The 27,972-nt window shown below is 41.4% G+C and overlaps 1 protein-coding gene across 11 annotated transcripts in view; it reads right to left on the reverse strand.

The window, feature by feature from the left end:
• LOC124060087 (unconventional myosin-IXb) overlaps nt 1–27,972 on the reverse strand; it is a 54,990-nt gene that overhangs the window by 9,160 nt on the left and 17,858 nt on the right. For 6 of the 11 annotated variants that reach the window (XM_046390591.1, XM_046390590.1, XM_046390592.1 and 3 more), the window contains exons 2-26: nt 27,705–27,925; nt 27,358–27,577; nt 26,452–26,961; nt 14,455–14,549; nt 11,852–11,914; nt 10,209–10,308; nt 9,760–9,860; nt 9,236–9,365; nt 9,057–9,146; nt 8,154–8,270; nt 7,862–7,996; nt 7,246–7,367; nt 6,963–7,104; nt 6,643–6,838; nt 5,950–6,025; nt 5,313–5,405; nt 3,817–3,930; nt 2,972–3,011; nt 2,721–2,843; nt 2,525–2,605; nt 2,032–2,142; nt 1,780–1,905; nt 1,500–1,649; nt 1,195–1,355; nt 35–1,093 (exon numbers count right to left, since the gene is read on the reverse strand). In XM_046390591.1, the coding sequence (XP_046246547.1) occupies nt 35–1,093; nt 1,195–1,355; nt 1,500–1,649; nt 1,780–1,905; nt 2,032–2,142; nt 2,525–2,605; nt 2,721–2,843; nt 2,972–3,011; nt 3,817–3,930; nt 5,313–5,405; nt 5,950–6,025; nt 6,643–6,838; nt 6,963–7,104; nt 7,246–7,367; nt 7,862–7,996; nt 8,154–8,270; nt 9,057–9,146; nt 9,236–9,365; nt 9,760–9,860; nt 10,209–10,308; nt 11,852–11,914; nt 14,455–14,549; nt 26,452–26,961; nt 27,358–27,577; nt 27,705–27,862 (4,313 nt within the window). In that variant the 5' untranslated portion in view covers nt 27,863–27,925. Of the gene's footprint in view, nt 1–34; nt 1,094–1,194; nt 1,356–1,499; nt 1,650–1,779; nt 1,906–2,031; nt 2,143–2,524; nt 2,606–2,720; nt 2,844–2,971; nt 3,012–3,816; nt 3,931–5,312; nt 5,406–5,949; nt 6,026–6,642; nt 6,839–6,962; nt 7,105–7,245; nt 7,368–7,861; nt 7,997–8,153; nt 8,271–9,056; nt 9,147–9,235; nt 9,366–9,759; nt 9,861–10,208; nt 10,309–11,851; nt 11,915–14,454; nt 14,550–26,451; nt 26,962–27,117; nt 27,280–27,357; nt 27,578–27,704; nt 27,926–27,972 lie in introns of those variants that run through there. The other 5 variants (XM_046390600.1, XM_046390594.1, XM_046390593.1 and 2 more) reach the window with 4 other exon arrangements.

Raw genomic sequence — 27,972 nt, forward strand, 5'->3', positions numbered from 1 at the left:
AAATATTGTGTCAAAAGATGTTAAAGGAACGTACAGTGGTTGCTTTTTCCTCCTTTCCTCTCTGTTATGAGGTTGAGAAGGGCTGGTGCCCTCAGAGAATTCTCCATCACTCCTCCTCCCCTTCCACTTCTCCGGCTTCTCCTTAATTGCACCAGGACGGCGATGCAGGTTTACTACTCCACCACCCTCACCCAAACCATTTCTTTCAGGCACAGGGTCAGCAGGCTGCAGCGATAACGTAGACGGACGAACAGGACCGGCAGAAGGGGAAGTTTTTGCCTCCTTCTTTCCTCCTTTGTCTTCCTTCATTTTCCAGGCCACAAAGGTGTACTGGTCCAGCTCCTTACTCTCTGCCCGCTCTTTTAACTTAGAGGTCTCTGGGCTTTTGCTGATCGGCAAGGATGTTTCATCTTTGCTGGTGGCTGAGGATGAAGCCCGTTCAGTCTCTCTCTGGTTGTGTTCAAGCCCTCTTCGTCGCCTTTGTTCTCTCTTCTCCTGGCTTCTGGATAATGGGCCCTTGTTAATTGCTGAGGTTGATGCTCTCTTTTGTTCAGCACTTGAAGGCACGGAGGTATCACCAGGTGCCTGTTTATCCAACCCTTCATCTTGAGATGTGGGTGCAAGTGCGTCAGAGGGAGGAACAGGATTTAAATCTGACTCTCCCAGTGATTGGTTCTCCAAATCCTCATCATCTTCTTTCTCATCCAGCTGTGGTCCAGCCTCAGCCACCGTACCATTGGTTTCCAAATCCAGTTCCCCACCCTCCAGCTCTTCATCCTTGGCCTGTTCCTCCTCCTCTTCTTTCCCCTTCTCTGTCTCCTGAACAAGGAGGTTGTCATGCAGCATCTCCTCTGTGACAAGCTCTATATCTGGATCGTCTCTTGTTTGAGGCTCACTCGCCAGTCTTTCCTCTTCTTCCTGCATTTTTCTGGCTGCCTCTTCTTCCTCTGCTCTCCTCTGTGCTTCCTCTTCTTCTGCTTTTCTCTGTGCTGCTTCTTCTTCTGTCCTCCTCCTTTCCTCTTCTTCTGCTCTCTTCCGAGCTTCTTTTTCCTCCTCCTCCTTTCTCCTTTTCTCCTCACGCAAGGACTGGCACCTGAAATACACAACCCATAAATATGGCAGCCCGCAAAAACGTATAAAAGTGTTTTCAGAACTTGTTCTTGACAGGACTTTTTAGTTCCTCTGCGTAATTACCTTCTACGTGCTGAATGTCCTCTGACCAGGGCTTGTATCTTGGTAGCACCCTGACTTTTGAGGCGGTTTTCTGATCTCTGTCTGTACCCTCTCCATATGGCCTGGATCAGAGTGGCGGCCCGTCGCCTTTGCTCCTCTTTGCAGTACCTGCGCCATGAACGCTACACAGGAGGACAAAGAACAGGACAGGATACATATGAGTGTTATGCTTAAATTATGTTCTAACAATTAAAACAGGCACATAACAAACAAAGTTAATACACTGATAGGAAAGCTCCAAAAAAAACTGTTGTGTTTGTGTTTACCTGAATCAAGATGGCTGCCTGTCTCATGTCCAGAAACTCCCTCCTCTGCAGACAAGCTCTGAACCAGCGCTGAAGGAAGATGATCTTACGCATTACATCTTTGTGCAGCGCGTCCTGCAGCTGCTGTCGCTCCAGCTCCTTCAAGAACACCTGAACAAAGGGAAAACCACAGGATTTACATGCACAGAAGGAAAAAGGATAAAATGCAGACAAGAAACAGGGTTTATAAGGTGTAGTGAAAGAGTAGAATCCAGGAGCAATGACGAGTATATTAGTATACCTTGGTTTTGCCTATCTGGTACGTGGTGGAGTCCAGACCCATCTTCTTCTCAAGGAGCTCTGAGATGTCCTCTTTAAAGGCAGTGGTGTTCTTTGGCAGCAGAACCCTGAACTGCTCTAAGAACTCCTGCAGACACAATGCATATAAAAATACAGATGACTTACGTGGTAGAGGGAAACGATCAAAACCTAATGGTCGTCAGTATTTAACAGCAGAATTAAGCAGGGATTGAGTGGAGTAACTTAACAGTACCTGGAATGTGTACTTGGCGCCGTAGCCTGACCTCCTGATGCGAACAGTTTCCAGCATTCCTGTGTATCTAAGCTGCTGAATCACCAAGGCTTCATCCAGGTACATCTCCTTCTGCTCATAAACCAGGACACAGGAAGCACATTCAGACATACTGAACATTTCCATAATTGCTTATTGATTAAACAATGGTCATCAGCAAAGTAATTAAGAATTAAGTTCAGAATATTAAATTTAATTGATTAGGGCAGCAGAAAAGTGACTGAATCATATTGATTTTAAGAGTATAATTTTTTCCTGGAATTACATTTTGCACCAGAGCAAAGAGGTTTGTTTAATAGAGGTACATGAAAAACAATTGCATTACATCAACTTACACTCAAGATTTCACCTTTCACCAATTTTAAGTTTGAGTAACCTCAGTACTAAGAGTCCAAGGATTTGAAGAGAAGATATTAAAGAAAAGAAAATACAAATGACAAAAATAACATTTTACCTTCTCAGCATTGGAACGGATACAGCGAATGAAGAAAGGCTCTGCTCTGTTCAGAGTCTCCAAGAGCTTGGTCAGAGAGGTCTGCAGAAAAAGAGGGAAAGGGCTTGCTGAATGTTCAGGATTGCTGACAGAGGGTGTGTTGTGTGGATCTTTTTTGGTGTGTATGTAATATACAAACTATTGTAGGTGATGTTACCTGAAACTGGGCACTGATGCTGGGGGGCTTCTTCTTCTTGTGCAGGTGGAGCAGAGACTTTGTAGTGCGATCGTGCAGCGTCAGGCTCACAATGAACTTCAGAGACCGAGAATCCAGCAAATTCTGCACAGCAGTAATACTTTAAGTTAATCTCCTACCAGCACTCAACTAATACAAGCAAGCTGTTTTTATGATTAAATGGTATATTCTCTTCATCTACTCATAAACCTGGAGTCTTTACTTAGAATTACCTTGGGGATGACCTGCCTCTGCTTAGTGCTCTTCTGTTTTCTGCAGAGAGAGAAGATGTAGGGTGAGCTCGAGAGAATAAAGTGTTAATGGTGTGTGGCAGGAGGATGGAACAATTAGTAGATGGAGTGTGTGAAGCTGAGTTAGTATAGACGGGTGACCTCTTCATGCGCTGTCAGTCAGTGAAGAAATCAAGCTTTGACCTGGAAGATGGACGAATGATGAGCAGAGACAAGACATGAATCAGTCACAGGGCAAAGATGACAGAGATGAGGAGAAGGAGGGAGTTTGCTGCAGGTGATGGGATGTAGCTCTGAACAGTCAGCCCGGCAGAGACTCAGCGTAACAGACAGACATGCTCTCTTGCTATAACCACAAGATAAAAGGGACTGGAAAGTATGTTCAGGATCTCTCTGACAGCAGAAAGCGGCATAAATTCAAACAAGCTACAAGGCCACATATTTTCACAAGTTGCTTTAAACGCCCTCACGCGTCTGCCCAGACTTGGGATGATGTACATGTGGCAGCCGGCAAAGATATTCAAGGCATTTCAGCTTTAACCTTCAAGAAAACTATCTACAAAAGAAGGTAATACTGGGTGTCTGCTGATGAGACAGGAGCCTGTTTGACATTTTTATTAGATCTGATAACTTGAAATGTTAATGATCCATTGAAAAAAATGGCTATAGATGTGATGGATATACATATCTATGCTTGTTCAAAACAAGTTAGGGATAGTTGATATTATTTTTGAAAAAAAAAAAGGGGCTTGAGCATGTTCTGTCTGAGCCAATGAGACTGGACTGATCTGGAGAAGAGCTGATGCCAGGTCTGTCTGCAGACTCACTGGAGGACGTGTCGAGGGAAGCGGAGGCGACCCCAGGACTGCAGCAGCTTACGAGGGTCCTCACCATCCAACTGCAAGTTCTTAATGGAGCTGATGATCTCTGCATGCATATCTCTAATAACACCGAATACACAAACACCCAGTGTGGAAAGGGAAGGAGAAGGGGAGTACGGGATCAGGAGAAGGGAGGGGAAAAAAACAACAAAAGAAGGAAGGAAAGGAAAAAAAACGTAAAGCAGGTCGTGACAGAATACCACAGTTTCCACCACCTTAGCAGAAAACACACCCAAAGACAATAACACACAATACAGAATGGCTGGGGGTCTGATATCAAGAGGAACTTCATGCGCTGCTCATCCATGAAGAACAAGCCACAAAAAAGTATTCTACTGCTGTTCATATGTACATGAAAACCACAAGACACACTAGACCACCCAACCATGCTGCACTATCCCTTTTAACACCAGAAACACACGCACATACACACACAAAGAGACTGGGGCACGTAGAGCATTGTATTCACACGAATATCTCTGCCACCGTGATATTTAACATGCAGAGCTGAGCTGATGTTCAGAGTGGTTGGCCGTCTGTTTCCATGCTGGGCTTGTTACTGGCTGTGTGGCTGTAAGTTGTTACGGGTGAGGCTGTTGAATTCATGGACCTTTCATTTGGATGGGTGTTACGCTGGACACGGGGTCTGGTTGGGTTAATATGGGAATTTTTCTGTATCCCAGAGCTAGTCCATGCAATACTTTTCTATACTTACCATGACCGATCATGAAAACAGAGGTCAGGCAGTGAAGGAATGGGCAAAATATACAGTGAAATGAGTCACAGTGAATCTGACCTCTACACCTCAGTGTTTACAGATCTGCTGTGGGCTGGATGATTTAATAATGGTAACAATGTGCTGGGGGTTCAACTCAGTTCAGGTATCGGTCTGTCAAAGAACAACCCAGTAACGTTTGACCTGATAGCAGAAGGTATAAGGTCAAGATTCAAAGGGCCCAACAATGTAAAAGTATTCTCCGTGGTTTGGTTTCATCCTGAGAAAGCTCTCCTAATCATTTTTGTCTATTTGACTTGGGATCTCTGTATGTGTATGCATACATCTGTGCTTCCAAGAGCTCTACAGTTGATGTAAGTAATCCGGGTGGCTAATCAGAGTGGGCCAGCGCAAATACCCTCCTGTGCTCTATAGCAGGAATAATAAACATGAGGAAGGAGAGAAATGATCACAACTACAGTAAATGATGGGGATTACAGTGAGGGTAGAGCGTATGCAAGATGAAGAGCAATTACGTTGTACTGTCATCTGACGAGGCTGACCTTCTTTGATGAAACCCATTTGAGAATATTTAATAGCTAAAAATGTCTTTTTTGATAGCAGCAGACTCAGAAAACAGACCAAATTGTAAAAATAACAAAACACATTTCCTTCCTGCTTGGCCTCATGTCTTCATTCCTTTCTCCTGTCCACCAAATTCACTTACTTCTTACTCTCATAGCTAGCAAAGATGTCTTCAAAGGCCTCTAGAGGGCGTTCCTCTGAGTGATCAAAGTAGAAATCGAGCATAGACGCTCGTCTGTGGAGGGGAGAGCAGAGAACCGCACACACTGGGGTCACCAAAAGGCGGAGAGGATACGAGTGACTGAAATGAGGTGAAGGAGGATTCATCTGCCTTGGTGACGTCAAAAGCTATATTTTTGTCAGTGTTTATGGACTCAGTTCAGAAATATTTCAGCAACACAGCTGAAAAGAGTTTAGGTGTCTGACATTGTCCTTCCTCATCTCATCCAGCACCACAGGATAAATGGAGGAGGTCCACAGTTCACCAAGCACTTTAAACATTTCCTTCACCTTCAACAAGAAGCAGGAAATATGTTGCAGTGGAGAAAGGGTTTCAGCTTCATGAACACTTTATATATTGATCCTAAAATAATCAGTCAGTGTCTCATGAAGGAAAAGTCATTCATCACAAAGAAAACAGGACAGACAGTCTGCCTCCACGTCCACAGCCGCTATAACAGACTCCTCCAGGAGAAAGACCTGACGGTTAGAAAACCCATCCAAACAAATCAAAGTGAGACATGTTTCATAGTTTATATATTATTATGCACATTACTTACTTGTACATTCTGTCTATCGGGGCATTGGACTGCTTAAGCTCTCCTAAAGGAGTTCTGGAAATCGGACGGACAACACCTAAAACAAAGAAAACATAAACACAAAATTAATATGCATTATGTGAGACGATGCATTTATTATAAGTGGGCTTTCAAGCAGAAGAAAGATTGGCAAGAGTCACATGACTGCAGGAGTTCTGGTTGTTATGGTTTTTGTCTAAACTTTATTTAATCTTGTTAATCCACATAAAAAAGCTCCTACGTCAATAGGCTACATCTGAGAGCACAGAAATAGTCTGGAGGATTGAGAACTGCACGGGAAAATGTCAAAATCCTAAAGCCTCACGTTTCTCTATATTCCTTTATGTGCTGACCTGAAAGCCTAATTACAGAGCAGAGAAACTGCAGTCCTCTGAAGTTGTGGTATAAGCTGCACAAGTGAAGTAACAGCAAATACTGTATAAAATCCATCTACTGATAGTGAAATCACTATATTTTTATGTTCCATCAGTACTGTTTATTATAATAATTGTCAGTGATGGAGACAAGAAACAAGAAAATATGTTGCTTAGAATCAGCATAAGAGAAAGACAGTGTCCGCAAGCTATGAACTACAAAAAATAAAGCCTTGAACCCAAAATCTTTAAAGATTATTTCAACCGGGGATGGTCTGACATCATCACAGTGACATCGCACCTGAAGTTTTAGCAGCCCAGGAGCGGCCAGCTTCGTTAAAAGCAGCAAGCCCTCTGATGGTGGCACGCAGGATGCCCCACCGAAACATGGCCACTGGATCCATGCCAATGAGCTGCCGCACATACGCACGGTCACTACTCCGCAACAATGCCACGATGTCTGGACGCATGTGGTCTGTGTTCTTCTCCCGGAAGTCCTGGTGAGTTCAGTATATCAGGAAGATTACAAACTGCACCATCATGTTATATAAAGGGTAAATGAATAAAAATCAATCCCCTTTGCTGATGTTACCTGATGTTTTCTCCATCTGTAACCCTTACCTTGATTTGATATTTGACTTTTCCAGCAAAGTGTCGAATGACGAAGGCAGGCTCCATGACTGGCGTGGGGACAAAGTATTTGTTCCCCTGGTGCTGCTGCTTGAATTTAGCTAATAATGTTTCATCTGTGGCGTGGGGAAAGCTGGAATAATAGCACAGAGAGAAGGAGAATGAGAGAAGAACTATTGGGATCAATGGGCAGCTTCAACTGAATTAAAACAAACTTCATCCCTACTTGCAGCCATGAGAAAGGAATGAAACCATATGAATCTACTGTTCTTACTTGCTCTCCTCATCCAGCAGGTAGAGCAGGCCAGTGGGTTTCTTACTGATGAGATGGATACAGCCCACATTGTCTGTGTAGTCGATGTTGTGCCAGGTGATTCCCTCTGCTTGGTACTCCTCCTGGATGATTAGGCAAGACAGATAATTTCGACAAATAAATTCGTTGGTGAAAACAAGTCATGCAATTTCACTTTTGATCATTTTAACTAGTTTTCTGAAATGTAAAAAATAAATAAACTCTTAAAATAAATAAAAAAATAGAATCCTGCTCCATCTAGAGCAGATGTAATTATTGTGTGTGCTAAAATATGCAACAGCATACTGTTTTCTGACTCAAAATGACTGGAAATTCTACCAATAAATCTAACTCTGATTCGCCACCTAGAACTCTGAAGACTGAGAGCAAGCATGCAACTTTTCCCCTCTTTAGAGATGAGGAAATGTTTGGATGAGTCACCATTCAAGCAGTCATTATCATAAACACAGAGCAGAAAAGAGAGTTCAAACTCTGAATCAAAGGGAAGCCAAGCATTCGATAGTGTGTTATTATGGTGTGTTATAGTGTTTCATGTAAAAAAAAAACTGGTGGGTGGGGTCAAAACAAGAGCACTCACCTGTTCCAGATTGAAGATGTGATGATTGAAATAATACTGTAGCTGCTCATTAGCATAGTTGATGCAGAACTGCTCAAAGCTGTTGGTTTCGAAGTCCTCAAAGCCAAAAATGTCAAGGACACCGATGGACAAGCACTGGAAAATAAGAGCATGAACACCAATTGAACACTAATAAGGAACAAGAGGGGGAAATGTATAAAAATCATCACCTCAAAAACAACAATACCGATAGCATTTAATGGTATTGGGTATGGTTATGGTGTGTTTGTCTGAGTGAATGTTTGTCTCTCACTGGGATCGACTCCTCCATATCTTTCTTGTTAAGCAGTGCATGATTGATGCGTAGGACAATCCAGTCAAACAAGGCGCTGTAGAGAGATTTGGCCATGGAGTCTCTGGCTGTGATAGCCTGATGGGAGAAAGATGGTACATATCGTGAGGATGTCTTCAACAAGCATAGAGGCAGAAGAAAAGGTGCCATTTCACCGTGTCCTTTGGAATCAGACCATAAATATTTGATGAAAGCAAACATAAATGAGGGCTTAAACAGATAAAAAGACGGAACAGATAAAACTAGTCATGCCACCTCACAGCTGTATGCTTCCGCCAATCAGTCCAGTTGCAGCTTAAGTTCTTCGTAATCGCTATCCAGGCTAGTACAATAGTGTACATATAGTTGAGATTCGAACGAATTTAACAAATGTATTTTTTGGCAAAATGGAAGTTACAACTGTACTGACATGTACTATTCCAGTGAATATTTTCCGGAGAGAAACATGCTGTCGTCAGTCAGAGACTATTTTTACAAAGGAGTACAAAAAACTGGTAGGAAGCTTCATCAGATGGTGCGAAAACAAACACCTGAAGCTCAATATCAGCAAAACCGATCAGGCGAACAACAATGCTTCAAAATATGGATGTCTGGATGCAGAAGAAGCAACAAATTCTTGAACATGGATGCTTCAAACAGATCTTCAATCCAGCAACATAGAGGAGCCATATGATGTACAACCAGAAAGCTATCACCAGCACCAGGGCACATTGACAGGCAGAAGAGATCTGCTGTAGGTGTGGTAAAATGTGGTAAAGAATCCAATAAACAAGAATCAGACAAACAAGGCTACCAATTTTTGTAAAGCCGGACACTATTACAGTAATGACAGCTTGCAGAGATGTTTTCGTGGCCAATGCCTACCTCAGAGTGGCTGTAGGGGAGGATTAGTTTGTCGTTAACTGTCACCGTTTTCCTCTTCGTCAGCGCCTCAACCAGCAACTCCTCTTTGACCTGAGGTGACACACACAGGTTAGCGTTGAGTCGCAGACAAGTCACCAGTCACAGTGAAGAATGAAGTCACAAGGAAACAAACATGTTACCTTTAGCAGATCAGAGAGCGTAGCCAGGACCTCTGGTGGTCCTACGTCCAACCCCTCATCTCTGCCTGTGGACTTCTTCCTGTAGGTCACGTTGCCCAGATACAAGATGGCGGAAAGTACAGAAAAGATCCTGCAACACAGTCACAAAATTTTGCAAACTGAAAGCAGCAGTACAGCCTTCTGACAAATGCAGGAGCAAATGCTATACATATGCTGTTCTTCAGGTCTTATCACAAGGTTATGTGATTATTATTGTATGTAGCTGCATCTGCATATTGTCTACCACATTAGCCCATTGGATGCATCTATTGCGCTCTACACTACAAAGTCCCTTTGTTTCAGTTAAGATTTTTGGTAATTTGACTCCATGCTCAGACCAAAATGACCTCCATTTCCAGGACTGAGTGGAAAAATGCTGCAGGAACTGATTTTAAACATTAATCTCTTCAACATGTCTGGAAGAATATTATGGCTGTTTCCTACATTACACACACTATACTGAACATGTTCACAGATTCACTTACTGTTTCTTAGTGGCAGGAAGGAAGCCAACCATCTCCATTGCTTGCTGCAGCCTTTCAAAGTCATGACGCAGGTCTTCCTCATCTTCTATCTTGAAGTTTTGCTACAACGAAAGACAAACCGTTAGCAGTATAAATGAATGAAGATGAGGAAAAAGGTAGCGGGAAGCAAAAAATGGACACAAACAGGTGAAGAACTGAGGTGAATGAAACAGAGTGTGAGAACAGAAAATGGGAGAGAGAGAACAAAGAGAGCTTCATTACTATGCAGCACACATGAGCGCAGTAAGCTGCGAGGGTATACAGTGGCTTATTCAGAAGCTTGACAGTCTCCATGAATGCAGGGTTCACTTACAGCAAGCTACAGTGTTACTTAAAAGGTCAAATCACACATAACGGGCTATTTATATCAAATAGATAGGTGATAAAATGTTGGATGCGCAGTACTTTACCTGCTTGAGGTAGAAGTAGTCTTCGGGCGGTAGCAACTTAAACTCCTTCCTCTCTTCCTCCGAAGCTCCCAACAACAGGTAGTAAAACACGTGGTAGTTCCTAGAAAAAAATACAACACACATCGTTCTTACAGCTTGTACTGCACACAAACTGTATTCTCCCCCAAGTTATGACTGCAGGAACATTTTCTTTTTATGATGTTCTTCAAAAAGGATTAGTAAATTCTCTTTCTTAATTCTCAAAATTTGTTTGTTTTATTATCTGCTGAGTAGTTATCAGTGGATATGAGCTTCATTTTATGGTAACACATAGTGGTTTGGGTGATAAGACTAATAGTGAAGGAATTGTAAAGAGCTTATAGAAAGGAGACAATGTTTGGAGCTCATTGATGTTGATATCAATTTTCCCCTTGTGCTATCAGTACATGGGCGGCAAAGCACACAGGAGTAATGAGTTTCCACGCTTATCACTAAGAAACAATGACATCATACAGTGTTCACTCCCTGACTAGACAGTCAAGGTGTAGTTACAAGAGCAACTGCAGGCTAAGTGGCTAACAATGCACTGTGCAGGCTGCTAGTGGACTGAAGGTTACAAAAGATTTAAATAATGTGTATAGGAAACGTGAAACAGTAACACGCTTCCCAGTCAAACAGCGAGGATATGTTTGCATTAAACCATCATCTGCTTCAGGCGAGCTGCTCAGTGGCAGTCTGTGGTTTTACAGACAAACCCTCAGTGACTATCCTAATCTGGACAAATCAAAAAAATATTAAAATGTGACTCGAGTGTTAGAGAAAGACTTCCTGTGTCAATAAAAGATACATCATCAACGCTTCACAGCTGAGGCTTTGCTGTATCTACAATCAACAGGGATACAACTCACACCACTGGTTTCACTGATGTGTCATTTTAAACAGAGGGTATCAAAAAAAAAATAATGCCAATCTCTTCTTTGACTCATTCATTACTGTGCATCAACAGTGGAGGATTTGCTCACAGCTATGACATTGACTGTGTTTTTCAATTACCAAATATCTGTTTGCACATTAGTCACACAGGTAGCAATAGGCCAACAGTCTAGTCAGTAGTGAATGTCACAATGAGTAACAACAGCTTGCATGACGTGAAGGAAGAGTGAGCGACGACATGGTGGTTGAGGCTGTCTCTTCCAGGAGAGTGATTATTTCTTTCATGTTTGTTTGTATAGCAACAGTTCATACTTAACACAAACAGGAGACAATGCAGGTCATATTGAAAGGAAAACCAAATTATATGAATATTAAAGAGGTGCTACATTACAAGAGTAAGTCCTAACACGTATTCACACTATAGAGTCTATGCCACTTTAATATCAATAGGTAAGGTTACTCGGTTCACTATGGGCACAAAAAGCAAGTATTAGCATTTGCATATGCATATAATCAAGCACTTAGATGACTACAATCTTAACCCAGAGAGTCTGAATATGTGAGTGTGAAAGTGTTCAGGCAGATGGACATACAAAGACAAAAACTAAAGACTAAAGCAAGCCCTTAGTTGAACTTCATATCCAAACATCAGAGGATCCCCATGTTTGTACAGAGGGTCTCATGAAGGTCAGTGGGGGTGACGGGTCAAGACCCCTCTTGTCCCTCCTCACCTCTCATTCTTCTCTCTGGAGACCAGACGAGACTTCTCCAGGAGATACTTCTCCACCACAGCACTAGAGGAAGGAGAGAAAGAGAGGGAGGGGGAGTAGAGGACAAGAAAAAGGGGAAGAAGATAAACAATAAGGATGAATCACTTAACACCAAAGGTCACTCAGCTCTGTCTGGGTGTGTGTGTCTCTGTGTGTGTTTTCAGGTCATATGTGAAAGAAGGCTAGTAATAAAAAATGAGGGGAGGAGCAGGAGGGGAAGTGAGGACAGATGGTCGAGACAATCAAAGAGTGAACAAAGCATGCAGAAACAGTCACATGGATTGTAGCACATCACATCCAACACATAGCAACACACATGTGACAACAAGACAACGCTGAAATTAATTGATTTCATTGCATAGTATAGCAGGACAGAAGAGAATGGAAAGCTACTGCTTTCAGACCACTGCAGTCAAGAGATATGCAATAGTAAAAGAAGTGGTATTCACTCACTGCACCAGGCCAAGGCCATAAAGTTGTCCAAATCAGATTTTATAAGTCAGGGGTTTTTTTCTATAGCCAGGCAAAACAACACTGACGCCAGTCTTCATGGCATACTAAGAATAGAGCTGTGCTGTGAGAATCGTAGTCATGTCAATCTGCTAAAACTGCAGCCATGACTACAGAGAGATTAACTGAGGCCAAGTTCATATAACTACTGTATAAATACACTAGTTTAAGTTCCCTTATCCCTTTCTCTTTTTTCAGAATAGTCTGTACTGCAATTTCTATGCAAAAAAAAAAGAAAAAAAAGAAAAAGAAAGCATAAGCTAAAACAGATATAGATATAAGACTGACAGGTCTGAGCTTTCTGGTGTACCGTGATTAACAGACAGGAATACAAATGCAGGTCAGATGCAGGCATCCCATGTCAAAAGGCTTTTGAAGTATCTATGAATACTGACAAAAAATACACATCTTGTGGACTTTTATTGAATAACGCTGATTCTTGAAATATTTCAGTATAGGTCCCCCAAATATGAACCCCTTGTGAATTTTCCAGAATTTCAAATGTTTGTGGAAATCTAGAGGTAAGCTGTTTCAAATAACTTGTTTTACACCTGAGCCCATTTCAGGATCAGTTCCAGTATATGGTGCAGTGGGACAGTGGCTCTTATGTTTACATCATGATATAAACATGTAATGTTTTTAAATATATTTTCATACACTCAAGACCAGATGGTGAATGAATCTGAAGGGCCACCACAGGAAACAATATGAATGTGATAGCACCCTAAAAGTCAGGATGAATCTCATTTCTCAACACAAGTTGATCTAACGAAGAATACTACACAAGAGCAGGAATGTTGACAAAAGTATAGAGAAGCCGACCGACATGTTGGCTATACAGTAGATCTGTCAGCGTATACCAGCGTGGTAAAAGACATCCCACCAGCCATACATACAGAACATGTTCGTGCTTAGACATCTTTCACTGACACAACACGACCTTCTTACACCTCCTCTGTGTGTGTGTTCCATTTCATCGTTCTGCAACGTCTCTGTGAGAGCCCAGTGAGGAAGGATTAGTCGGACACAGACACAGAGAGGAGAACGTGAAAATATCCTGTCTGTCAGTTAGTCAGTCCTCTCAGAAAGCAGAGCAGAGCGGAACGGCAGCCTTCCCTTTGTTAATCTCCTCTATTGACTGTCTGAATGGCAGCCACTGGAGATGGAGAGATAGACAGGCAGCCTTTGTTCGGTCTGCAAAGCAGAACTGTTGAGTCCAATACTTTACTAATTTAAAGCAGAAGGCTACACCAGCACGTAAACCAACACAGAAAACGTGTTAGTTTGACTACATTTACAGTTTTCGGCATTTTCTTGTCTAAGTGGGTTCACTTCAGAGCACAGAAAAGCAGCAGCTAAAAATCACCTCTTTTGGTTACGTCACAGATCCTTCTTAAGGGAAGTAATTCAATAGAGCATGGTGAGACCTAGAGCCATTAGAGAATAATCAGGTCGGGGATGCCCACTTGCTGTGGAACTGAGCAGGTGTCACCACAAACATTTACATGTTTCAAATCCTATTTTATTTCTAGTAAAAAAATATCTCACCCTGTTAACCTTTAGTCTGAGCATTGTACTAAATATTCTCTGCAACCCTTCAGCTTTTGACTTCTCCACAATTATATTGTAACATGTTGCCTTTTTTTTAAGACACTGTGTTGAGCAGCTGTTCCCCTGTCCTGGTGAGGCAATGAGGAAGTGACACGACTGACCAAACTTTGATACAGCTAACCAGAATGTGACTGCTGAGAAAAAAGGAAGGACAAGCTAGTGGTTAAAAGGTTCAGTCTATGAGCACGCTGCACAGAGAAGGATGCACATTATCAGTCATGAAAAGAGCACAGGGGTAAATATTAGGCTATAGAGAGGCAGGGGATCTTGATGATGAGCTACAGGGAGAGGATACAGAGCACAAAACCATCATTCAAAAGTCCCTGTGTGGTTGCTGTACTGCATATTAAGGCTTTGTGACTTTACATGATTTTGTGTGAGATCTTGTTGAGAGTGGCTGGTTGCAAAGACACACGCACACACACCTGGAGTTAATTACTCACCCTCTGACCACTCCGCTCTCCAGGTAATTAACTTGGATGAATTTACCAAAGCGGCTGGAGTTGTTGTTGTGTGCTGTCTTGGCGTTCCCAAAGGCCTGACAGAGACAACAGGAGAGGACAGAAACACAAGGTAAGTTTAAGGGTACGAAGCACGCAGTGAGTCATCAACTCAACCACCAGCTTCTAAAGATTAATGCAACATCACTATGTTCTTATTTGTAATAAATTAATGAGGTAACTGCTTAATGTGTGATGGACAAAATTTCAAACACTGCGAGGAAAAGACAATTAAAGCTTAACTGTAACTCTGCAATTTTGAACCACTTGTGACTCAGAAAATGTATCAGGCTTGATTTCAGGATTTTAAGTCTTGACCAATAAAGAGGCACTGGCCAATTTTGCTGTAGCACCCACTTATGCTCCCCAAATTTTTACGAAATCTCTTTAAGAAGAGTTTAAACTCAACTGTGACCTTTGTTGAGTTTGAGACCTTATATAGTGATGCCACTGGAAACAACACAATCTGAGAGCATATCTTCAAGCCAGCTCATCGCTCAGCACCCTCACCGAAGTCAACAACAATAATCACAAATCAGCATGACAACAACGAAACTAGATAGTCAAGGGGTTAAATCTTGTTTTAAAGGACGTGGGACTCTATGTGTGTGTGTGTATGTATATATATATATATATATATGTATATGTATTGCTGTACCCTCTTGCCCTCTCCTCACTATCTGCCCATCCATCTTTCTTTTCTTTCCTGCATTCTTCCCAACATTCAAGACCTTTTCCCTCATTCTCTTTCACTGTGTTCAGTGTGTGTATCTGTGAGCGTATGTGTGTGTGTGGAGAGAGAGAGAGAGAGAGAGAGAGAGAGAGAGGGAGAGAGAGAGAGAGGGAGAGAGAGAGAGAGAGACATTAGGTCAGTGATGATAAATGAGGTTGGGACAGCCATTCTGTATAGCAGAGTCAGATAGGAAGATACACTGTCTGCAGGCCTCAGGCTGATGCTAACCGAGCCATAGTCACACAGAGCCCAGCCACCATGCCCTGCTGAGGGGCCCTGTTCATTGCATTGATACGGAAACAGAAAAGCACTCTTTTTTTTTTTTCTTCATCATGATGCACATGCTCACATGGTTACAGATAAACACACAACGAAAGGCCACCACAGGGGAAGTTTTGCATGTTAAACAGGAGCCACATTGTACCTTCCAAAGCTGTCAGAGGGTGATTTCGACACAGTGGTCTTGGAGAGTTTGTGAGCGAGATTCCTTGGAATGAACCACTGATCTATGTTCATTTATGCTGTTCAAATAGACCTACCAGTCTTGCATCAGCCATTTTCTTGTCTTATTAAAATTGTTGTTCATTTTTCTTCCAACCTTCATTTTATTCAGTCCACTAAAACCATAAAACCAAAATATGATGTTTTAAAACAAACCCGGAAGGAAGTATGAGGCAAGAGTTGTTGCTTGTTGATGGATGACGAAAGAGATGCAGTTTTTTGTTGTCTCTTACCAGTGACCAGAATTACTCATCTTCATCCTAACCTGGACTAGCTCAGACAAGGCTCCTACACATCAAACCACTCTCCTTTCTCTCTGTGGGTCTCTGATTTTATGCATCTGGTTACATTTTTAGTTTGCTAATATATTTAGTGTTTATTCAAGTGTCACATGTGTTTGCAGAGTACAATGCCATCATTTCTGTTTCAAGTCTGAGGGTCAGTAAGCGTGTTGCCCATTGCGCCTTCTACTGTTCTGATCACCCACCATTCGACAAACTTTGCAGCCAAGAGCAAAAAAAAAAAACCTGGGAAATCTCTGCAAAGCCCAGGCCCCTGTACCATGGAGGGAATGCTAAACACGTCACAGCATCTTTCGTATTCCAACTTGCCCGTGAGCGGATGATCTGATTGGCTGGAAGTCTCAGCAGGTATGGGGAAGTGGACCGACAGCTTTTCAAACCGTGTTCACAGAAAGACGTGGTCTAATCTGCATTCTTACAAAATAGGAGTTGCTTTCAATGGGTTTATGTAAGGAAAGGAAAGAAGGGAGAGTGAGAAAAAAAAAGTTAGGAGGGAGAGACGTAAAGTAGAGCAATCTGCAGCGTGTACATGTCTGATATGCAGGTATGCATACGCAGTGATCATTTCATAACATAACATCCTCTCTAATCTGATTGCTTTCTGTGGCGAGCATGCTCCTCTGGCAGCCCACTCCTCTGTACATTTCCACTTACACAGAGCCAGACCTCCCCGAATAAAGTCTCACATCCCCATTCAGCCCCTTCTCTCTCTCTCACACACACACACACACACACACACACACACACACACACACACAGTTACTTCTCCTTACAAAACAAAGTAGGGGAGTGTCTGTAAAACAGTGCAGTTTATGAGTTGTTTGTCTCAACAAGCAAGTGAGGCAGCGAAGAGAAAATCTAAATGATATACTTTGTAAGGGCATTAAATGTTAGATCTAGTATACACTTGCACAAACAAGCAATCTGTGCAAGGACACAATGATGTTGTATACAAGAATAGATGTTCACAGGGACAACAAACCTAAATTTGCTGTTCGCTTTCTGTGCCTTCAGTGCTGTCATACTTACTAAGCTTTGCATAGTACATTATGCAAGTCACTTCACAATTTTTGCTTTTAAGCAACATACCTCATAGCAAAACTGAAAGAAAAGATCTTTTGTCATTAGTAAAAACTTACAGCTTCTACTTGGGTAGAAGGCCTTATTGCTATGACACTGAGGAACTGCTGCATGATCCCTTAATGTTTCGCTGCTCAAAGGAGCTTCAGTTAAACGTTTCCACAGGCACTGCCAAGGCCCTGACACTGACACCTCACAACAGCATGGATACACTCACAAAAGGACTCTAAATAGTCCAACCGCCACAAAGACAGTTCCCACATTCTCAGAGGGCAACGGCAGGCGCTCATGCAAAAATTCATCAAGCCTCTAGATGGACATGCTTACTCATTCAGCTACATCCACAACTATATCAGTCATGTCCTTTAAGCCCAACTCAAGTTTATATACTCTTCAATTACAGGTTAAACTGGAGAGAACTAAGCAGCAAAGTAATGAACTGTGTAATCACTGTTAGCTGCAATGTTAAGGCAAAACACCAATGGTACTTAGTGAGAAAATAATCATTGTTGTTGTGGATGTGAGAAATGCTTCAGCAAGATCACATGATGTTGGTAGTGACTGAATGCAACCACGTCTCTACAGTTCCTCCTCTATGCTTGGCCTTGCTTCAAGTCACCACTATATCCCACCAACTAAACTTAAACCCCTCAAGCTTAACTCAACTGAATTATAAACAAAGAATTCTTTGATTCCTTGAGGTACAATAATGCTGTCAATACTGCTCAGAGGGGCCATTGCTTTCATTCAACAACACAGAATGTTCCAATGAACGCTGCTATACTGAACCCCTTTGTAAATTTACTGCATAAAAGTGAGAAACACGTAATATTTCTAAGCTCTTCAACAGAATGGCATCGCAGTTCTCTCTGTTAGGGGGGAAATGACTTCACTGAAATAGTATTAACTGTGCTGGATGGTACTTTTGCACTTGAGATGATTTAAATATCGGAGTTTTAGTGGTTCAGAGATGAATTAGTCCTTTGACTGAAAATCAAACAACAATGAGTAACAGACTAAGCAAAAAATACTTGCTTGTTCTAGCATTGAGTATCGTGAGATTCTGATACCTATCAGGTTACACTAAACAAGGCAAGAATGATGTTGTTGCTTTATAATTTTTTTTTATTTTATAATCAACAGACTAAGTGATAATGAGAACAATGGCCGGCTGACATACTAAATGATTTATAGATTTGTAGACAGAACGTATACACAAACATTTTATGTATCATCTGCATTTTATGTTCATGTTAATTAGGACAAAGTCATTATTCTGACACTATAAAGCTTGTACAGAACATATTAGGCCAGTGATCAAATAACAGTTACACAGCAGTAAATCAGCTGCAGTGGGAATCAAACTAACTTATTTTTGATGACAGCACAGTGGAAATAAAGTCGTGGTGGTGGCTGGGAGAAAAAAATATATATAATTGCTTCAGTATGTAGTGGTAAATCATAACAGCTGATTGTTGTTAGCTAAGGTTGGAAAGCAGATCAGACGCTTTCATGGACTATCTTTAAGACAAATGCTACAGGGGATCAACTGAGTAATGTAAAAACCTCATGGAAATGAGCTAACGCTGAAGTATATTAATGTCATCACAATTACACTAGCAACATGGGGCAGATAAAGCTCAAAAGAGAGGTCAAAACACACTTTCATAATAAATTTCCTTAAAATTTAGGTTTCAGAGACAGGCACCTAAAAATACTGGTACACACACAGAAGCAAATACTAACTGCATGAACAAACAAGAACAGCTGTTTCAAAAAACAAAACAAAACAAAAAACAAACAAACAAAACAAAAAAGCAAAACAACAATGTCATGAGGGAGTGATTCTGTACAGCAGCCAGAAGCAAACTGAGCTGAACATTAGGCTGCAATTCACAATGGTATCATGAACTATGCAACTGTGCATCACTGTGGGCAAATTGTAACTTTTCTGTGGCATTAAAATTCTGGGGAAAATGTACCCTTCCCCTAAAAAAGGCAGCATTGCTGACATATTCTTGCAGACGGGATCCATACAGCAAAATTTGTTAAGCGTTTTGGAGGAAGAAAAAAAAAACCCCCAAAACTAATCCTCTCATTTTCTATCAACTGTGTTACTTGAAAAATCTGTACAGCGTGTATGTGTTTAGATGGTCATCTCTGCTAGAAATCCACATCTGATATATTTCATTACATTATTAATTTCACAGTACAATTAGCCCCATTTTGTGAACTTGAAGCAACTTGATCACACAGACTGCTCGGCGCAAACCTTGGGTAGGGAAATGAAAACATTAATTTTTTCGCCTGTTATGCAGGAGTGGTCTGCATCTTTAAAAGTATTTCATGATCTCACAGGTGTTTGCAGTCTTTCTCAGATGAGAACATCTTTGCTGGAGCAAAAACAAGATTTAAATCCAGGATTTCCATGGACTCTGCTCAGCTTTTCAGCAACTACAAACGTGTCCCAACTGTAATCTCCTTCGCTGTTTGCTACGTCCACTGTGAAAGCCTGGATTTAAACACTGGCTTTGCTCAAGAAAAAGACGTTCCTGAAAAAACCTTTGAAGATGTGAATCGCTGCCAGATAACCGCCGCCCCCGCCCCCAACCCCCCGGTTTTTGCTGAGAGGTCTATATTGCTGAGTCACATATAAGCAATGAGGTGCGCAAACAGGGTAAATTAAAATGTGCAGAAAGCAACGCTGTCAAAACACCTGTTTAAAATGTCTCTCACCATTCAGTTCAGGATAGACTTTGCTAAACTGATTTAGATTTAGTCTGTCTTTTCTCTGAAATGTCTCAACTATTTGGTGAACTGTCTGAATTTGTATATAACAGAGGGTCAGCTAATGAAGATGTAAGAGGTACAAAGCTGAAATAGTTAGAATACAGTTTTCAGTTTTGCTCCTCTTGTGGTCTGGTGTTTTACCAGATTGGAGTAATTTCAAGTAGCTCCACCCATGTCTAGATGGATACCACATCAAACCTTAGCTTGTGGTGTGGTCAGAGTACCATGAATAGACCCTCAAGTGGCCTGCAGCATGCTGCTACATGTAAGCTGCATTTGGCCTGTGAGGAACTGCATATTCTTGTCTTCAATATGATTCTCAATGGTATGATTACAGTAAGACCTTTGTATACTGTGTGTGTGTATGTGAGAAATGAATGACACGTGTGCATGACGCAGTGACTTAAACTCAGTAATGCCAGCTTTTCACAGACTCATACACAATGCCACCCAGCCTGACCAAATATAGCTGAGGAATAAAGAGGTGCAACCCATAACTAAGAGATAAACAATGGATCAGCAGACAGAATGGCCAGCTACTCCTCTGCACTTCCTGAATAACAATACAATACTTTGGTGTATCCACACCCCTCAAGGCCCTGAGCGAAAGGCAGAGAGAACTACTGCTGTTACTTCCCGTGTCGTAGCTGCTTCCTGTTAAAAAGGGTTCCGGATGATAGGAACTTCCTGTCTGAAGTGGTGAGACAGAGTGGCATGGAGGAGGCTGGGGAATTAGAAGGGACTTATTTAACTACTAGGGGGTTAGGCTTTAGTTAAAGGGCCATATATTATCTCACTGACTGGTCTGGAGGTGATTTTCTCTTCACCAACTAGATCAGTATCATCACTGACTGGATGAGAGGATAAAAATGTTGACTTACATCACTGTTGACTTATGACTTCCACCATAATTTATGTCAAAAGCCGTTCTGTTTGTTTATGAGCAAGCAGTCAGAAGACTTTTGATCAAAACAGCTTTACAAAAGTCCTTTTATGTATTTGAAAGATCCCGAAAGTTTTTTCATTTATTTATATATTTAATATTTTTTTGCACACAGATAAGTATGTGAAATCAGCATAAATCCAGCATAAATTGATGCCACAACACAGCATTCATAGCCTGAGCTATTTTGCAATGCCAGTCCCTAGGTGGGCCTTTAAAATACATAAAACTCACTCACAATACACAAGAGGAAACAGAAAACAATCTCAACAATAAAAGTGCAGATTAAAAATGCAAAATTTAGAACTCAATAAGAAAATAAAAACAGCACAAGACACAAACACGAAACATAAGACAAAAAAGCCCCATAAAACACGAAGGACCAAATCATTCATGCCAAAATGACTGATCCCTTAAGTTAGTCAGTTCAAAATGATCCCGGTCAGGTTCCAGTTTGAGTTCTGCAAGTAAGGAATTCCACATGTTCATCCCCCAATCCGAAAAAGCTGTCTGTCCAAATGAAGAATTACATAAAGACATTTTACAATTCCACAATTCCATGTGTTACTCAGTCTGAAACCGAGTGGAACCACAAGGTCACTGTGCACCGGAGGAACCTGATAAACCTGATAAACCTGATTACGTAGGCATTTATTATATATTTGTTTTACTCTTAGCTCTCAAATCTGATTACATGATCAACTAACAAAAATAATTTAAAGAAAAAGATCACAGAGTGCATGCAAGTATTTGTAGCGCTAAATGGTCTGCAATTTCTAATAAATCTGAATGTATAAATGGTTTTGCAACCTTGTTCAGCATTTCAACATGCTTTTTTTGGGTGGTAATACAATATAATATAATACAATGCCAAAACATTTTACTTCTGAAATTTGTTCAATATGTTGCCCATTAATCATTTAACCAATTCTTGTCATTGATGGTGAGACATGAGTTTCCAAGTCATACTGCTATGGACTATAAATATTAAGACTGCTTTTATCTCAAACAGATAATTTGACAGAAAAAAATGCTAAATTTTGTGTTTAAGACCATGGATGTATGTGGCTCCATGTGCATTATTAAATCTACTACATTTCAAATTTACTGGTTTAACCATCTTATAAATACACCATGGCAAGAGAAACTTGATTGGTGCTTCCCCGTGAATAACACAATATTTGAGTGCAATATACTCTGCCTTGTGTCAGCCAGTCTTCTGCAACAGAGGAGGGCCTGTCAGCATTAAGGATAAATAGGCTTCAAAGGCTGGCTAAAAAAAAACCAAAAAACATAGACAAGAACCATCTAACAGAGGCTCAACCAGTTGGACCAGTTCACAAGCACAAGTGAAATACTCACTTAAAGCCTAGCTGCTCTGCAGGCAGGAGTCATATTTGTTTAAACTGCAGAAAGTATTAATCTCTGCTTTACCTTCATTATTTTCAAGACAAAGGAAGGAAATTTAATGAATGGAATATAATATAGAACAGAAAGAATTGGTACAATGAATTAAAGTAGGACAGCAGCTCGCCCACATGGTTTCAGGTTGGGGCCATTCAGTCTGCCAGCAACACAGCACAATCCAGCACCACAAATGATGATCTCATCTCCTCAAAATGTGTGACCCACAACTGAAGACCTCCCCTATAGCTCAAGGATACACACACACACACACAGACAGACACACACATATTTTCCAACACTGTAACCAGATCAGCTTACAGGACAAAAAAAGATCCAGATAAAATTCTTTTGTCAAACTAAAAATTCCTCCATTTTGTTACACGCATCTAAACATAGCATTCTACACTCACTATATAATGCCTTGACTGGAACTTGTTAGGAAGGAACCGCAGAACATAGACTATTTGTGTGAAGAGAAACTGCAGGGAACATAATTTTAGAGGAGTTATTGCTTCCTCTGTAAAGCAAGTTTTGTTTCATGTCAGCCATCTTATGAGCATGCTGCAAAAGCTGGCAGCAGTTGTCAAAACAGAAACTTTTCACATAAACTAACTGGAAGGGTCTCGTAGCTCATAACTGTGTGGAAAAACTGCCTCTGCTTCAGCTTTAGCATTTCTGGGTAACATGTAGATTTAGATGAAATAATGCTGCTAAGGGAAAATGTACAGCTGTTCAATAGCCAGGACGATTGACTGACTGGTCACACACGGAATCCAACTTCCACTTCCTACACTGACCAGGTCAGCAAAGAGCAAACCATGTCTGCCCTTGAAACCACAGCTGTAAACCAGGCTAAAACACACACACACACACACACACACAGTATTCTGGGAGTGAACAGCAGAATGGCAGCATGTCTGCCAAAGGGACCAGAACTTTGCTGATGGAAGGGAAAATCTCTGCACCCTCCCTGCCCCCCCAACCCCACCTCCCTCAATCAGCCGCCCGGAACCAAAGACTCTGACAGACTGACACACATCAAGGGACCAACGCTGAATTTATTCAAATGGATTTGAAAGCAGCAGCAGTTTTGCGAGTGAAGGCTCCAGGACTGAGTCAGAGGGTCTGGAGACAACAGAGGCGTGACAGATGACGGATGGACACACCATGCCTGCAAGTTGCTGTGGCAGCTCAGCTTGTGTTCTTGCCATAAAGACTCAAGCCAAATGCTTGTGGGCAGTTCTTTCAGTTTAATTTTGTTCTATTCCATGGAATTGCATGTACCAATGAACATACTTTTCACAGATCGCGGGGTTTTCAGCACCGTTTCTTACTTACTTGCTGAATAAACCACATTCCACATACAGCTTTTCTGGCTAAAGGTCTATTTTTAGCCAGACTACAGTGAAATTAAACAGAAAAATATGTAGAGGAGATTTACTTCCAGATCAGGAGTGAAAGTAATTAGTTCCCCAAACCAAGAAAGGCTACTAACCTGAAACTTAAGTACTGGGATTTCTGCTTTTTTCAGTTCCAGCTGACTGTGCTGAGATAGATGGATTCTCTACTACAAGTTCATCTTATCTTTCTTTTTGTTTTTAATTGATCCTTCTGTGTATCTCAAATCAAAAACACACGTCCAGATTACATCACTGACAGGAAACACACAAACTTAATATGTACCGAGGACACATAAACACATCACCATGGTTAATTCAGCCTATATGGATAGTTCAGGGCTAATTATTAATTAATCTAATAGTCCTGTTAAAAATACACATAGTAAATGGAATTAAAGTAGTGTAAGATGTCTATGCTGCAGAGTACAATGTGAGACAAGACTCACAATGAACCATTGCTTACAAGAGAGCATTACAGTGGGAGTGATGTGAATGCTGAAAATGACTTCACAATAACCACCCTGCTTGAGGTCTGACCAGAGGTAAATTCTTCCATATGTGAAAGTGGAGGAGACCCCGTTTCTCATTACAGGGGTGAAAGATAAACAAAATAAAGTCAAATCTGTTCTTTGCCACGTAGCTCCAGGATGAAACTCAAGCAAAAACAATACTGTGAAAACTTAACTTTCATGATGCAGCCATTTATTGTTAAACAATGTAAAAGCTAACAGATGTCTTCTGGTCTGCATGAACACTATATGGACAAAAGTATTGGTACAGACAGCTTTATTACTGAATTCAGGTGTGGCATGGGGCTGTTTTTTCGGTTTTTGGCTCAGCCCCTTACTTTCAGTGAAGGGAAATCTTAATGCTTCAGCATGCCAAGATATTTTGGACAATAACATGCTTCCAACATTGTGGCAACAGTTTGGTGAAGACCCTTTTCTATACCAGCATGACTGTGCCCCAGTGCACAAAGCAAAGTCCATAAAGACATGGTTGGATAAGTTTGATGTGGAAGAACTGCACAGAGCCCTGACCTCAACCCCATCCAACACATTTGGGATGAACTGGAACAAAGATTGTGAGCCAGGCCTTTCGGTCCAACATCAGTGTCTGACCTCACAAACGCTCACCTTCATGAATGGGCAAAAATTGTTAGATTATGATGTCATTAAAGTCCCTGTTGGTGTAATGGTCAGGTGCCCCAATACTTTTGCTATATAGTGTATCTTGAGTGGCCTTACAGACAGAAGCCTTGTACATAAGGGTCTAGCATACAAAACATATTTGCACATTTATATTTAAACATATTTAAATAGAAAGTCTTCATTTGGGTCTAACAAGCTAAAAATACATGTATGAGCGAGCTACAGTGTGTGTAGCAGCACACACTTTCCTGTGCATCAGGCAGTTTCACTCTTGTTAACTAAGCAGGGGAGATGTTCTGTGTCTGTGCTGAGTCCATATGACTCAGTTGAAAGAACTGTTGATCAGTCTGTGCACCATGATTATTACCTGGCAGGCTTTACACAAATAGTCAACACTGCAGTCATTAAAAAATGCATTATGGAAAAATTATGTGTTGAGTTTTAAGGATTTAGTGATAACATTCTCACACTATCTATCAAAATCAGTAACTTACATAAAGCCTTGTGTATAAGTCTGGATATAGTTTCAGTTCATTCTGTCCTGTCAGCGGTTGCACAGAGCAAGTCAGTACAAGCATCTAATTTCTCAAAGAGCAGAAAGAAGGAAGAGGAGCTCAGTCACACGATCAAATTGGCAACAAAGAAATACACGCTTCCGATGAACAACTCCACATGAAATTTACATTCATATTCTTATTGTCAAAAATAAAACCTATGATGATGTTAGAAAACCAGTGACCAAGCACTTGTATTTCAAACATAACCAAAACCTACAAACAGCACAACCTCGTCAAGATTCCCACAGCATTTTCATAGGCAAGGGGCCCCGTGTAAAGTCAATAAAGCAACTTCCCGTCCTCTTTTTCATTTCTTCTTTCTGGGTAATCTTTATGTTTAAGTCTTTTACCAATGCACACACACTACCATACGCCCCATTGACTCAACCCACGCAGAAAAGTCCAATGGAGTCACAGCCTGAAAATACATTTGCTTGCTGTTGCAGGATATCTGATACTTTCACTGGATGCTTTATCATTCATAACCACTGGACCAGAAATAATCACTGGCCTTCAAAATGATCTCAAAATATAACTCGGTGTGTTTTGGTTTCACTAAAAAATGTGTGTGTCTTTTTTGCTTGCCATAGCAACATGTTGAGTCACTTTTGAGGAAGCAACATCACTGTTGGCTGTGACTTAATCAAAAGTGCAATGCATTTCACACCTACCTAAAGAAGAAAAAAAAAGAAAAAAAAAAAAAAGAATTGCTCTGACAGACCATTTGTGATATGAAATGGTTTCCATGCGACTGAGACAAATGGATGACAAGAACAGACCTGTTTCACAATCTACAGAATCTTTTATTATTTTGTTTTGCCCTTATAAAAGACAATTCCACACTTTAAAACTACGGACTTGATCTAATCTCTCATCTCTTTACAAGCATCAACCTACTTCCCCAAACAGAGCAGGATAAACTTTATCTAGGACTTATACTGGGTTACACTGGTTTACCAGTTACTTATTTCTTAGAGAAAAAAATGTAGTTGGTTGTCAGTTGTCAAACTGACAGGTGGAATAGACTCAGGAAAAAACATTGTCTAATCTTGCTGTCACACATGTTATCATCTTACCTCAAGGACTGGTCCAGCTCCCAGTATGGTCCTCTCCACCCCGCTGGCATAACCCTTCTGGCTGAGTGCAGTCAGGCAGTGGATGAGAAAGTTGGTACTCTGGGTTTTGCCTGAACCACTTTCCCCAGAGATGACAATGCACTGATTGACTCTCTTCCTGAGCATAGCATAGTAGGCCACATCTGCAATAGCAAAAATGTGAGGCTCCAGTTTGCCCAGCTGCTGGTTCTCGTACATCTTCACGTACTTAGGATTGTAGATGGGCAGGAACTTGAAGGGGTTGATGGCGATGAGGATGCTGCCTGCATAGGTGTAGATCTTTTTCTTGTAAAAGCGTGTGCGCAGGTTGTTTAATATGCTGTCCTCACTGAGGACAGGGAGGTTGCAGAGATCTGCAAAGTCGTCCTGTGGAGGGGGAAGAAAGCCCCTGGCGGCGAGACGCTGTGCCTCTTGCTCCTTAGCCACAGACGGGAGGTGGACATAATGGATAGTGCCATCATGGTTCCTCTCCTGGACAAGAGAAAAGAGAAATAAAACAAAATTTTAAATCAGATGAATTTTTTACAGCAGAAACTTACCTTTCTGAGACAGTCAAAATTACTGCGAGTAGACTGAATTATTAAAACCAGTCAAAACTGTTAAGATCAGGCTCAAATGGATACTTACTGCACTGAGAGGGTTAAATTGATATGAGGAAACATTTTCCATGTGGCTAACTTATCTGCCTTCTTTGTTGTCAAAGAAGCATGTGATTTGTTATCTAGGCTGACAACTTGTTTTCATTTCTCACTAAAAATGAAAGAAAAAAAAAAAGAAGAAGGAAGTACGCAATAGTTAGACAGTGGGAGGACACTGCTAGTGGTACTCTGTCTGACTGCAAAATGAACTGTGTGCTGTCAATTCTACCTGTAGTAAGAAGTAAAAGCCAAGACTCTGGGGGTGTTGTTCCTGGGCTTTGCGAGGCCACAGCAGAAACCTTTGTGCTGGTAAGTCTCCGGCCTCTAGCACCCACTCCTCCCCACCGCTTTCCTTCACCTCTGCTAATACATACATACGGCTGGGGTCCAGCCCCAGTACCGTGGCAGCATCAGAGATCACTGAGGCTGCTGTTGCATCCTTCTGTACTCTGGTGAGAAGATAAAAATAATTACTAAGTTTAGTCATTTGTGGATTACATGAGTATTTGAATAAGATCATAGCTAAACATTACTGCTGGTGCTACTTTTCCAGTCGTAAAACTGCAGCATACTCACCTAAGGTTGCAGCAGGTGGAGGACTGGGCAGCCAGTCGTGGGTAGATCTGGAGCAGGTATGAGCGGCCATCATTATCATTAGGGCTAGCTGGCCCACCTCCCCCCGCTCCTCCACCTGCGTTCGTTACCATGGTGGCAGCGCCATCTCTGACACTCATCCTGAGGCAGGGGGAGTGACCTCAGCATGCCGCACCCACTACTTCCCTCTCACCACGCAGCACCTGAAAATGAGACAAAATAGTGACAAATGTTTTCACATCCACAATGA

Source organism: Scatophagus argus, chromosome 6, assembly GCF_020382885.2.
Source record: "Scatophagus argus isolate fScaArg1 chromosome 6, fScaArg1.pri, whole genome shotgun sequence".
In the NCBI taxonomy this organism is placed as follows: domain Eukaryota; kingdom Metazoa; phylum Chordata; class Actinopteri; family Scatophagidae; genus Scatophagus; species Scatophagus argus.